Source organism: Pseudonaja textilis, chromosome 1 (genome assembly GCF_049901715.1).
Source record: "Pseudonaja textilis isolate UNSWEBS1 chromosome 1, rPseTex1.2, whole genome shotgun sequence".
Classification (NCBI taxonomy): Eukaryota; Metazoa; Chordata; class Lepidosauria; order Squamata; family Elapidae; genus Pseudonaja; species Pseudonaja textilis.
In genome coordinates this window covers 197,819,590-197,833,721 of record NC_141990.1, presented here as the reverse complement: position 1 = coordinate 197,833,721, position 14,132 = coordinate 197,819,590, and the positions used below count along the sequence as shown (strand labels likewise).

Sequence of the window (14,132 nt, the reverse complement as noted above, 5' to 3'; positions counted from 1 at the left end):
TTTTATGTCATTTGGCACATTTTTTTGTCCGCTGCCTCTTTGGTTCTTGTGATTTTCTGTTTGTAACATATATAATGTTTTGAATGCAGTTGATCTTTCATTAATTCAGTGCGGTAATGATAACGTTATAGTATAAGTTATATTTAAGGTACATCTCTTATGAAACATACTTATCTTAAGCAGGTAAATTTTCATGCCTTACTGTATAACATTCCTTACTGGATTTTAGATGCTATCTGAATTAGAGACATGCGCTCTCTAATGTAACCTTATTGTATTTTTCTCCTCTTCTAGTATCCCTTGAAAATGTCCTACTAGATGTAAAGGAACTCCAAAGAGGTCTGGACTTAACAAAGCGAGAGTATACTATGCACGATCACAATACCATGCTGAAGGAATTCATCCAGAACAACGAAGGGAAACTGAAGAAGTTGCAGGATGATGCAAAAATAGCCCAGGTATTCCATAGACTTTGTCTCTTGTTCAGATTTAGCTGTCCAGATCTGAGAGCAAAGGAATCTTTCACCTTTTGAATCTGAAAATTATCTCTTCAGTGAAGACAGAAGCTCAACTTATTTTCTAAGTGCAGGTGTGACATAGTAATTATAGTGCCTGACAAAGACCTTGGTTGAAGTTCCCTCTTATGAGGTAACTATGGACTAGTCTTTCTGACTCAGCCTAAACCTAATATTATTATCAAGTTATATGAGGGTAAGTATTACCAGGTTATATGAGGAGAGAACAGTGGATCAGAGTAAACTGTAGGTTTCCCTTCATTCCTCAGAACTTGAAAGGAAATATTTGAAATGTGGCACCTCTTAGAGCAGGGATCCCCAACCGCCCGGTTGCAGCCCCCTATCGGGCCTTGAGCCTTTCAGAACCAGACTGCGGAAATAGTAGGTGAGTGTGTGTATCCACTCATGCAAATGAAGCTGCACACATGGAACACCCACCCACCCCCGCCGCTGGTCTGCAAAGCCAAAAAGATTGCCATAGAGGAGGGGTCTTCAAACTTGGCAAGTTTAAGACTTGTGGACTTCAACCCCCAGAATTCTTGAGCTAACATGACTGGAGGAGGAGTTCTGGGAGTTGAAGTCCACCAGTCTTAAAGCTGTCCAGTTTGAAGACTTCTGTTCTAGAAGAAAGCAAGGTAGTAATAACTGGGATGCTTCATACCGAGCAAAAGAACTTTAGAAGTAGATTGAAATCCTACATGTAAGCAATAGTAATGTATGCCAATTGAAAATGCATCTCTTGATGAAAGTCACATCATGCTACAATGATTCTCCAAGGCATGGAGATCAAGTAATAATAGAAAAAGCAGCCAACTGTAACAAGTAGATTCATAGAGTTGGAAAGTCCTTTGTAAATCTAATCCAATTCTCTGCTCCATTACAACATCCCTGGTGGATAAATTGTTAAGTCCTGATTTAAAAATTTCCAAAGGAGAATTGCTATTTCCTGAAACAGGCTGTAACTTCACAGGAAGGCTCTTGTTTGGTAGTGATAGCAGAGGGAATATCTCAGAGGATAGAGAGGTTGTGTAAAAGATTATATACGCTACCTGGAAGGATACAATTTTGTATTAGAAATGCGTAAAAACATTTGTTCTCCTGTCAGTATTTATTGCATTGTATGAAGCTGTACTTTATTGTGACAAAATGAGATACATATGCCATAATGAATTGCCATTTGAATACAAAAGACAAAAGTAGTTGCTTCAGTGGGGAAATAAATAAAAGTTCCTCTCTTACAGGATGCCTTTGATGATGCTGTGAAATATTTTGGAGAAAATCCCAAGACAACTCCTCCATCAGTCTTCTTCCCAGTCTTTGTGCGATTTGTGAAAGCCTACAAGGTAAACCAAAGCCACCAGCCCTGATCATATTATAATCTGAACACATCCTCAGATTCTGGTTCTGAAATTTCTTTGTGCGAAGCAGGCTTAAAAAATGGATAGGGAGCCTATTTTGAAAACACAATGACTAGAACAGAAATGAGTACATTTGTTTCTATATTCCTTCAGTAAGGAATTTATTCCATAGGGAGTTTGAAATAAATACAGCTCTGGTCTAGAAGCCGCTTGATAAGTTTTCGACCACCTATCCCACAATGTCCAGTTGTCCAGAGCAGAGCAGGGCTGTCAAACTTGCGGCCCGCGGACCAGATGCATTATGGGCTGGCCATGGCCATGGCCAATCTAGTGAAGGGAAAAAAAGTCATGATGCGTCATGTAACGACGCAAGTTTGACCCTAGAGATCTAGATACTTGTAATCAAATAGTCTAAAAGGCACTATGCTGAAAGTGGCAATTTTATGAATTCTCAAAACTGTTGCACTAGTCACAGTGAATCTAGTAATGAGTTCAGTGCTCTTTCATTTGATCTATCTTTTAGCTTCCAGTTTTCAGAAGCATTTGGTTAGCCGAGATAGTTAGCAGCAATCATGTGAAAGCAGTGAGACCCAGTATGATCCTTCTTTTATTCATTTGTGGGTGATTCTGTAGTCACCTCCAAACTATTGATTTCCCTGATTTGGGTCTTGGTTGGGGGAAACTCCTGTAGAATCATAGCATACGTGCTGTTCCTTTTGTCTTCACGATCCGTGGTCTACCTTAATATATACTTACTTACAGTATGTGCAAATGTGCAGCCTTCCTGTATTGGGAAGTTGAAAGGAGCTGCCAATTTGAACATACAAAGATGGAACCAGTGAAGAACCTGAGTAATCAGGGATCCTTCCTTATAAAGAAGAAGAACCCAAAGAAGAACCTCTGTCATCTCTATGGCACGTGCTTTCCTCTGCGTTCAGCATTTAGGGGTTCTGGTTTGAGATGTCATGCAAATGATCAATTAGGTCTCTTATAGCTTAAGGGCTTTTAAAAGAGTTTATAGATAATGCTATAAATTGGGTTCTGTCTCACTGGATAAGCAGCATGTCTGAATTAAATTTGTACTAATAGATATGCCTTTTGCTGAATGAATCAGTCTCTTGTATATTTGAAATTTCTGTAGCTCTTACCGGTGTATGTTTGTTTTTCTTAACAGCAAGCAGAAGAGGAGAATGAACTGAGAAAAAAGCAAGAACAGGCATTAATGGAAAAACTGCTGGAGCAGGAAGCATTGCTGGAACAACAAGACCAAAAGGTAACAAAAACAAGCAAGCATTTGACAATTGTTGATGAAATTGTTAAAGTCGCAATCCCTGAGAACACTTGCACATTACAATAAACCAGAATCCACAAGTTCTGTAATAAACTTAGATGGACCTTGTTTATTGTTCCTGCTAGGTTCTTCTTGCTAGTAGCAGCATTTTATTATTTGGAAACTTATTATTGCTACTTAAAAATAGAAAGTCTGCCTATGATTTGTTATGATGTACGAAGCAGGAACTCTGATGTCTGTTCTTAGGTCTAAAGCCATGGCTTTTTCTTAGCTTTCAGCTTTGGGCTTGTTTGAAAGAAACCAGAGATACCAGTTTAATTTACATGTGCTATAAGACTTGTTCGTGGTAAGTCAGAATTTTGGGAAGTTTGGGTTATTCTGTACCCAAAGTCCCCTGCTCCATTCCTCCCAAAATATTGTAACCAACATTCAAGAAGCTTTTATGGAATTTACAAGAGTTTCACATTCCTATCCTATTCTATTCCGATTACTCCTTACATCTCATTATCCAACGCAGTTACATCATCAGTGCAAGTGAGTGTGGGGTTTGCTTCCAGTTTTTGTGCAGTAGCTTGTCCTGCCAGTTTCAGTAGCAGGGTGGATTTCGTGCTTATTAGAGTATTGTTTTCTTCTCGACTGTTTGTCTGGAATTAACTCTTGCTTAGTTGGATGCTGACTACTTTTTAATGGTCTCTTTTGAATGATGTATAAATATAATGTATCTCTATAGCACTTATATAGCGCTTATATAGAGTTATCTCTATACAGTATGTTATATATACTATAGAGAGAGTAGAGAAGAACCATCTTATTGCATAAAAGCATTTGGAAGTGTGGCAAGATTGCTTTCCGGTTTGTTGATGGGATTAAAAAACATTATGAACTATATAATTACAGCGTTCATGTGTGTGTGTGCATTAATCATAAAATGACCAGAAATCTTTTTTTTTTTTTGCCTTGTTGAAATCATTGGCTTTATGGCATTTTTGAACAACGGTATTTCATTTTCCAGGATCAACTCATATTTGTTATTTTGTTTGCTTCCAAGGAATGTAGAAATTGGGTGGCAGGCTTAGGAAATACTTTGTAAGAATTTACTAAAGCAGAATATTAAGTTACAGATCAGGCTGAAGATTCAAAAAAAAAATGCCCACAATTGGGAGAAATGCATGCTTTGCATGCCGAGTATCCATGATTCAATATCTGCCTTTTGAGATCCTGGGAAAGACTTTGGGTAGCAATCCCATGGCCATTCAGTGCCGATCCACGCTTTGTCATTGCTCATGTTGGTTGGGGCAAATTTAAATCTGAAGTATCAGGAAGACATCGAGTAGCTTATCACTGGAGTAGATCATGCTCCATTGTGGTCATAAGTCAGGGACTATCTGTATTACTTTCCAATCCAATTGTGTTTCTATTAGTAGAGAAGGAGCGCTACTGCCTCTTTGCACACGCTGATCATTATTTGACTTTGCAACCCTGTGTTACTCTCTTCCAGTCTCCATCTCATAAAACTAAGCGACAGCAACAAGAACTCATTGCAGAGCTAAGACGACGACAGATCAAGGACAACAGGCATGTTTATGAAGGAAAAGATGGCGCTATTGAAGATATCATCACAGGTAAAGCCCCCTCCCCCTCATACTCCAAAGAGCCTGTTTCAAACACACACACACACACACTATTCTAATGTTCTCTTCTAATTGCTTGGTTAGGGCTTTGTAAACAGTAACAAGTAGGAACATTAATTGATGAACCATTAAATTAAGTTGGCCAAATTTCAGGCTTTTAGGCCTGTTTAATGGCAGCAGTCTCAAATGATACTTCATTATGTATGTATTCACATTGTCATAACAACTAAAGCCATAGATCGAACAGTCTTGCTGTATGTTTTAGTTCATCAGAGGCATGCTAGAGAAAACTTGGAATGGGTTTCATTTGTTTGCAAATCAGTTAGTGTTTTAACTTTGTCCTAAAAAGGCCGCATTACTGTAAAAATGCTCCTAACATTAATAGCCACCACCTTACAGGTAGTTCTCGCTTAACGACGACAATTAGCACTGGCGACTTTATTGCTAAGCAAAACATCACGTGACCACGATTTACGATTTTACTTCCGTTAACTTCTCCGTTAACTCTGCTTGTCGCAAGCCACTTGCAAAGCACAGACATAACAATCCTGCGACTACAAACGTAAGGATTGGTCACCCAGCTTGCTTTTTTTTTTTTAACACCCTCTTAACTTTGAACAATTTTTAAACGTGATAGTTAGTGAGAACTATCTGTAAAGGAGTAACGGAGGGCATGGTTTCATTCAAAATGCTGAATTGCACGAAACTTTGGAATCGCGTATTCTTCCTGCAACAAACGTTACGCACCCTCTTATTTGCAGTTCATAACTGAACCCAATAGGGATCCAATGGCTGGATGTAATTTGTAACAGATAAGACAAAGACAGCTTGGACAGACACCATAAGATTCCTGAAACAGGCCCCATTACTTGCTGCAGTTTGATTTGCCTGCTTTCTATTGTCACAGCAGAATGGATGAAGCTTTTTATTTCTTCAGATTATCTTTTTTTCTTTCTTTCTTTACATTCGCAGTAATTCAGCCGCTTTTTCTGAATGTTGTATTTGGCACTACCCTTTATGAGTAAAGGAAAGCCCAAGAAATATTTATTACTATAGCCACACAATAATAAGTAAAGACATCTAGGCATACAGAGGCTAAACACCCTGTTCTGCAAAGACTTCACTAGAATGGCAAGAACTTCCCAGGGGGGCTCTGTAAAGTCAAACTGGCTTTAAACGTGAAAGTGCCCTGGGAGTTCCCTTGATTCAGCCCAATTTATGGTGAGCAGGGAGAGGGAACATCAACCCGCAAAGGGAAGCTGTGCTGAGACGAAGCAGCATATAAAAATCCCGGGGCTGCCGGGAAAAGTGTTCTGACAATAACCCAGCTACACAACCCTTATTGTGGTTAATCAAGAGATCGTCTGCTGCGGGGTGCCTTTAATAAAACACTAACTATGTACTAATGCAAGAGATCTTTGCTTCTTACTGTCTTCTGTCTTGTCTGGCTGTTATTTTCATGCAGTGCTGAAGACGGTGCCCTTTACTGCCCGAACGGCCAAGCGTGGCTCTCGGTTTTTCTGCGAACCTGTTCTCACAGAGGAATTCCATTACTAAACTATTCCCCTTTCACAGCTGATCCTCTTTAAAAAAAAAAAGGTTGCTGTAGGTTTTTGACATTTCTCCACGTTATGGCAATGGGGGGTGGGAGGTGTTGAATGGGGTTTTGTGATGTCTGGCATCCCTCGTGGAATCACGTTTCACACGATCCTCTCCTTGACCATCATCTCCTTGCACGTTCCTGTCTGCCAGTAACAGTTTGCTCCCTTCTCCACCCACCACGTGAAAGCTTGTTCCACTCCATCCATTTCAGGGTCTAGATCAGGGGTATCCAATGTTGGCAACTCTAAGACTTGTGGACTTCACCTCCCAGAATTCTCCGGCATGGCTGGTTGGGGAATTCTGGGAGTTGGAAATACACAAGCTTGAAAGTTGCCAAAGTTGGACACTCCTGGTCTAGTTATAACTGTCACAGAACAGCCAATATGGGAAATCCGTGAATGTCCTTAAGACCAGCAACAGCTGTGCTTCCAGCAACTCCACTCAATTTACAGGCCACTGTTGAGGGTGTAGCGATAATCATGACAGATGATTCCATTTGGGGTTTTTTTTTTGTATGCTCTTCTACTTTGGGTTCTTTTTGATCTTAGCAGATTAATCACTGTTGCGTAAGTCTTCGTATTAAGCCTTTATCTGGAAAGAAGCTGTGTTTGTAATGTGGTTGTAAATTAGAAGTTGTGCAGTATTTGGATCCGAAGTGGGCGGAGATGCTTCAGATCTAGTAGAAGTTCCCTCAATGTGTCTTTTCCGGAGCTCACACGGCACCTGCTCTAAGGGCCAGGAAAATAGGAAGTTAAGGGCTTGTTCCTGGGGCACCTGTTTCTCAGTATTTTCCTAACTCTTGATGGCTTTCTTGGGAGCTCAAGAAAGGTTAGCTACCGCAAGATGCCCACGCTGGATCAGAATCAGTGCAGCCCCCTTTGGAGACAAATGCTGTGCACCTCTAAAGAAAAGTTAAATTTTGGGAGGGGGAAACTTGGTTTGCGATCTGCAAAAACGTTTTTTTTTTTCATATTTGTCATTCAACTCACTGCTTGCATGTTGGTGTTTGCATGTCAGAACCTTTTCCCTCCCTCCATTTGTATCATGTCAGATCCATAGCTGTGCTAGATTCAGTTCCATGCCAATGTAACCTCCGTAGGCCTACAATAGGAATACTATCTTCAGAAGAAAACACAGTAGCTGTTTTGGGTTTGATAACTGGGGAGATTTAAAACCAACCTTTAAAATCAACATCGGGAACCAGGTTAACCCCCCCAGTTGCAAGCGGCCTTGAGTTTTGAGCTAAGAAGTAAGAAGATCTATACATGAACGTTAAACCAATCTCAGGCTAGCTCTCCAAGGATTAAGAATGGTGGAGGAGAAAGTCAAAGACCATTCTGCTTGAAAAAGCAAAGCTGGTGACAGCATATCTCAAATTGTCTCTGGATAACAAATATCCCAAGCCGATTGCCATGGAACTGGACGCGCTGAAATCTTTTGACGTTAACTGTTATAAAGTGGAAGTTGAATGAATCTGTTAATGTTGTTGCCCTTGATATAAAGTCAGAAGGTATAAAAGAAGGTGATGTTATCAGTCCAAATCCTGCTTGCTCTTTCCAATGAAAAGGTTGCCTGGTCGTTCTGGAGCCAGTGTTCAAAGCAGCTTGGAGTTTAATTAGCTAATGGTTAGGGTGGCCTGTATTTTTCTCTGTTTAATCTTCTTTACTTTTTGGCTTCACTCATTCTTGCTTTTTTTGTTTTTTTTTTGCGCTAACATGCTGAACCTTTAAAATAGGGTGTGGTTTTTGGTTTTGTTTTGCTTTGTTTTGGGGCACTGACTTGAGTTGCTCTTCATGTTCCATCCCATTTTAAACTTAACCTTCATTCTGTGTTTTTTTTTCCCCTTCTTGTTTAGCCTTAAAGAAGAATAATATCACTAAATTTCCAAATGTTCACTCGAGGGTAAGGATTTCTTCTAGCACATCGGTGGTGGAGGATACACAGAGCTGGCAAGCATCACTTTTTATTTAGCTTCCTCCTCTCTCTGAATGCCACACAAAATTGCTGCAAGATAGATCCCAGGAACAGAAAAGAGCTGTGTCCAATTAAGGCCTAGGAGCATTGCTGGGCCATTTAGCTCTTCTGCCGTTTGTCTGTGTCATATGTGGGGTTTCTTCACTTGTAGACGCCTTTCTGCCTTGCTTTCAAAAAGAGGGGTGCTTTGCCTGTGCTTTATGTCTCGACCTATATTAGGGGCAGAGGGAGGGAAGAGGGGCATAAAAGATGGCAGCCAACTTTCTCCCAGATCCCAGCAGCTGAGTTACACTTAGAGAGGTGGGCCACTTTTTTTAAACAGCAGAACTCTTGCTTTGCGAAATGCTCCAATGGGCAAAATGCTTCTTCTGAGCTGAAGAAGCTTCTTGGATGAGAAGGGAAACGTCTTCAAAATAAAACCAGAAAGTCCAGTTGCCTCTTGAAAAAGCACTTTTGGTACCTCCTTGGGGATAGTTGTGACGTGATGACACGTCACACCAAAGTGGGTGAAAGACTTTTCAAGACGGCTTAAATGCCTCCAAAGTAACTTCCTCTCCCCCCTGCCCCGCCCATAACCTGATCTGAAGCTCTATGGATGTTTGTGAACTCAAGAAGGGATTGGGACCAGCACAAGGGGGAGCAGGAACTGCATGCCTCAAATGCCCCCCCCCCAAGGGAATCCCAGGGTATAGAGGTCGAACTCATGAACTTTCTGGGATAAGCATTAAGTGGGCGGGGTGGGTGGGAAAGCACCCGCCCCTTTAAAATATTTGCAGATCAGGTTGTGGCTGTTTTTAACATGCAGGACCACCAAGGTCAGAGAGAATGCTATTGTGCAATAAAGAAAAGTGTGAAACATTTGAGGGACAAAGATTTGCCTGCAGATTTGTTGATTAGTGATCCTCTTCTACTTGGGCCAGCAAGTAAAATAGTCTGGACCTGCTTCCTGGCAATAAAACCATTTATCTTTTTCTTAGGGAAGTTGGTAGCCTATGTAAACTTTGGGGAGATTTTGGGATTGTCACCAGTTGAATGCCTCTTCCACAGAACTTGGCTGCTCCTTCTGAATCCTTTTGTCCAAGACTGAGGCATTATTACATTCTTGCTGTTTCAGTTTGTAGGTTCAGTTACAGTAGGGGCTTTCAAGAGCCGAGCAAAATATATGAAAGCAGATTTCTAAGGGTGAAGGGTAGGAAAGGCAGCTTAGTGAAAAAAGTCCAACGTTAACGTTCTGTAGAAAAGAACGTTTTTTTCCTTCTTCTCAAATGCGTCCTGAAATGCATCTCCTCCATCTTGGACTTAAAAATCCAGCAGTGCAGATATCAGAGAACAGGCTTTTATATATGCAGGCAGTTCTTTTGTGTGTAGAAAAAATTATTAGGAAATCTTGTTGGTCGAAAATAAAAGGAAGGGTGTGCTCCATCCTTCACTACCTGCTTGGTTTGCTTCAGTTGTGAATGGTCTTAAGAAGACCTTGGCTTTGGGGTTACTAATCATATTAGGTCACATTTCAGCAGGTGACAATATCTTCCAGACATCAGAAATTAAGCAGGGCCTGGACTGGTTAGCTCAAAGTCCATCAGGAAGAACAGGGTTGTAGGCTAGACTGAGAGGTCAGAAGTCATCCTGGCTGAAGGTGGTGGCAGGTTATAAGTTGCCACTAAAACTGCCAAGTGACATCATTACTAGGAATGTCCCCGTATGGCTTGAGGGCCCTCTACTGAATTCCCCACTCTTCTTCCTTAACCTGAGACAAGATGTACTAGCAAGTCATTTGAATTCAACCAAACGTTCTTTTTCAGCAGAGGGTTCACTCTGGATCCCTTGGGGCATAGGGAGGGAATAAAAATGGCAAGCCATCACTTTTATCAGCTTCTAGATTACCTGTTTTGCTCTTAATAATACTGTCAGGAAGCAACCAGAGCCTTTATTAGCCCCTGATTTTTATTTTCATTGATTGCTTTGTTTCTCTTGTTCCCCCTGTTAGAATTGGGAATGGCAGAGCCAAATTAGCTGGGAAATTTGATGTAGCTTGGGAAGATAGGACGTATGGATGAAAGGATCTTTGGGACAAGGTATAGAAAGAGAAAGAGTAGTGCCTGTTTTTCACTTTTGTTTCTGTTGTGGTATCTCTATATAGCTTTAGACTGAACAGCATGGGAAATTCCCTCCCTTGAGAAATAGAAAATGGGAGCAGGAGGGAGAGGAGAAAGAGGAGGAGGAGGAGGAGGAATTTTGGAAGAAATCATCAGAATCCCAGATTTCAGGGGAGGTTTAACCCTGAGTCACAGCTGTCCCCACTAGCCACCTTCCTTTTCTCCTCTCCCTTTTGGGATGGTGGGAACAGCTGCCCTTTCCTTCCTTCTTCCTGAGGGAGATCATGAGTGAAGATTTGGATTGAGGTTCCATGGCTGATCCTGGGATGGAAGACCTTTCTTCTAGAGAGTGATCTACTCTGCGAGGAAAGAGTTGACAAAAGCCTTCAAGCTGTGGAGATATTTAGGAAGGAGAAGCAAGGAAGGGAAGGAGAGGGGAGGAGAGGCAAGGACAGAAAGAGAAAGACCTCCTACAGCTGCTTCATAAATAGCAAAGAGGAGCTGCCATCAAGGGCAGAGGTCTCCAACCTTGGCAACTTTAAGACTTGTGGACTTCAACTCCCAGAATTCTCCAGCCAGCTCTGCTGGCTGGAGAATTCTGGGAGTTGAAGTCCACAAGTCTTAAAGTTGCCAAGATTGGAGACCTCTGATCAAGGGATCAGAAGCTTCTGTCCCCATCATAGGCTTGCAGGCAGGCAGGAAGGAAGGAAGGGAGAAGGGAGAAAGAGAAAAAAAGAAAGAAAAAAAGAAGGAAAGAAAAATTCTCCTTCTCTTTTTTTTAGCAGTAAGTAAAGATAGGCCCTTCTGTGCTCTTTGCTCAGTTCTCTCTGAATCTAAGTGGTCCCTTTTCCTCCTTGGCTTCAAGCTGCTTTGATGGGCTGCCAGCAGGACCCTCCCTTTCTGGATCCAAATGCAGGGGGTGGCCGGCTTCTGACTCCTCCATTGTTTTTCCTCCCACAGATCTTAGAAACCAACCCTACCGACGAGCCGATGCGGTGAGGAGAAGCGTCCGGCGACGTGTTGACGATCAGAACCTGCGTGCTGTCAATGGTGCTGAACTGGCTATGTGAGCCAGATGGGAGAAACCGTGCCTGTAAACCAGTAGAAAGTGCCCTTGATTGCTTCCTCACCAGGCGGACTCTGTTTAGGTTGCCATTTTAATTATGGCCTTGTTCGGAATTCCTTTAACTAGTCTTCTGAAGGGCTCAGTAAGGACTAAAAATTCATAGGAATGAAAAATAAAAAAAATTAAGCAAAAAAAAGAAAGAAAGAAAGAAATGGGCTGGCCATATAACTGTAGCTACCAAGTGCCTAAATTTCAAGGACCTACTCAAATTATTGAAAGCAATAGGACTCTTTTTTTAATTGGGTAACTTTTTACACCAATAAAATTTCTTCAGTGTTCTTAACCAAAATGTAAAATACATAATGTATTTTTTTTTTGTTATTGTTACATACAGTTCAGTAAATAGCCTTCAATGGACTTTTTTTATTTCATAACAAGTTGTAAATAGGGAATATTCTGATAAGAGCTGCTGTAGATTTTTTTTAATATTTTCAGTACATTCCTGAACACTTTGACGAGTTAACTTTGAGCTTCAGCTGCACTTACTAGCATTATATAGATGAGTATGTGTGTGTTTATATACATGTGGGTGTATATATGCACACACATACGTGTACATGTATGCATGGAGAAGGAATTTATCATATATAAAGGAGCAAAAGACATTAAAATAACTTGGACCCTTTAAGAACATGTAGTTCACTTTAAGGCTGAGGGGAAATATCCATTAAGCCAACGTTAAGGGAGATGTGAATACAGTTGACAAGATTTAAAGCTAGAGGGAATTCTGCTGTAAATACAATGTGGGAATAATATGGGATTTAGATTTAATACACACTTGCCTGTTTTCAACTTCTGCCTAGTATACACAGTTGTTGGTAAAGGTAAATAAAACGAGGTGATACAGCCGAAGAGGATAGGCACACCGCAAACACACTTGTTGTGTTTTTTAAGTAGTGGCAAGCATAACCTTAACCCTAACCCTGGGGTAACAATGTTATTTATTAATTAGCACTAAGGTATTAACTTCTCAATAGTCAGTATTAAAATTCATAAGGATCACAAACCGCTCAATTCTCAAAATGGTGAAAAGGCAGCGCCCTCCGAACAAGGTTAGGGTAACAGTACGGGAAGGCTGTGGGATCCCATATCAAGGAAATTGTGTAGTTCACTTCCATTTATGCTTTACATCAATCCATTTCTAAATGTTTCTGCACTGTTTTGCCTTTGGTTAACATTCAGGTTACACAACTGTTGAATGTAATGCAGTGAGCAGGATACTGTCAGGCACAAAAGATCAGGTCCAATTAAATTGATTTATTATATTACTCGTGGCCATGCACAGGAATATTTTTAACTAATAGTTAGCACCTGCTTGGAGTTATAGAAGGGCCAATAGAATTCAAAAGAGGTTGGACTTAGTTCACTTGTGGCTCCATATGGATTCTGACCCCTCTTTTAACTCCACCCCAGGGTCTGCCACACCTTCTCCTAGGTACACGTGGAAAATTCAGATGATTAATGCTTAGAAAATCCTATTTTGGGATTGGGATGCTCACATGTTAAACTTTAAGCTAGCTTTAATGTCCTATTTTATCAATATTGCTTCAAAGCAGGACCCTTGATTTTTCCCCCCTCCAAAATAAAAAAAAACTGGAAGTTAAGAGAATCATCTTGCCTGCATTCTTCCCGTTGCTAGTAGCACTGCATCATTATGTTAATTGTAAAATTTATTGTATAGTATTTAACCACTTAATTCTTTTTTTTTTTTTAATATTGTGCTTCTGTGAACCACTGGTCAAGGTCCCATATTCCTTTGATAATGTGTAGTTATATAATGTTTCTAAATGTACAGATATTTTGCTACAAAATTGGTGCTTTTTTATGGTTTTTACACTTCTCTTTAATTCCCACTCTAGTCTCGGGTAATACTGTAAATATTGTTTAAAAATGCATCAACCTGTGCTATACAATCTGAATGTTCTTAACTTATAGTTTTGTTTTGTTTTTATATTTAACTAAATGGACGGTCTGGGGCTCAAACGTTGTTTCATTAATCTTTGCTTGTCTCTTTACAGAAAATTTATTTTAAACAACTGCCAACATGCTGACAGAATCCAGCAATGTATATTTGACATGCAAAAGAGAACATGCCATTATTACATCTTTTCCATTATGAAAGATGAACATTTTTGATTTGGGCAAAATCCAGCTCAGCAATATCATTTAAGGTCCCATAAACAGGTGCAAGAGATTTTATAGCATACTGAAATATTTCAATATGACTAAATAGTCTGCAATATTGGCATGTTCTCTTGGGATCTTTTATCTAGTAGATAGATCTGCTTCTTAGCAATATTATAGGTGTTTTATAAAAGCAATTCATGTTACTTTTCTGATCTGTTCATGGCATACGACTGAATAAACTATTTACACAACTACATTGTCTTTTAATGGATGGTTCAACTTCCACAATATGATCCAACAGGTATAGTAGAGCATTTCCCTCTTGCTAAATCCTTATTGGCAGTTGAAAACCTATAAGGGAAAAAGAAGATTGTACTCCTAATGCAGTAGGCTATGAGAGCAGATAGATGGG

The 14,132-nt window shown here is 40.3% G+C and overlaps 1 protein-coding gene across 9 annotated transcripts in view; it reads left to right on the top strand.

Annotated features, from left to right (window-relative positions):
• The window catches only part of FMNL2 (formin like 2), a 191,397-nt gene extending 177,423 nt beyond the window's left edge, over window positions 1-13,974 (top strand). For 3 of the 9 annotated variants that reach the window (XM_026697219.2, XM_087920204.1, XM_087920210.1), the window contains 5 exons: window positions 295-458; window positions 1,757-1,858; window positions 3,048-3,146; window positions 4,663-4,786; window positions 11,428-13,974. In XM_026697219.2, the coding sequence (XP_026553004.1) occupies window positions 295-458; window positions 1,757-1,858; window positions 3,048-3,146; window positions 4,663-4,786; window positions 11,428-11,537 (599 nt within the window). In that variant the 3' untranslated portion in view covers window positions 11,538-13,974. Of the gene's footprint in view, window positions 1-294; window positions 459-1,756; window positions 1,859-3,047; window positions 3,147-4,662; window positions 4,787-6,260; window positions 6,395-8,252; window positions 8,347-11,427 lie in introns of all 9 variants that reach the window. The other 6 variants (XM_026697220.2, XM_087920207.1, XM_087920208.1 and 3 more) reach the window with 3 other exon arrangements.
• The last annotated feature ends 158 nt before the right edge of the window (window positions 13,975-14,132 follow it).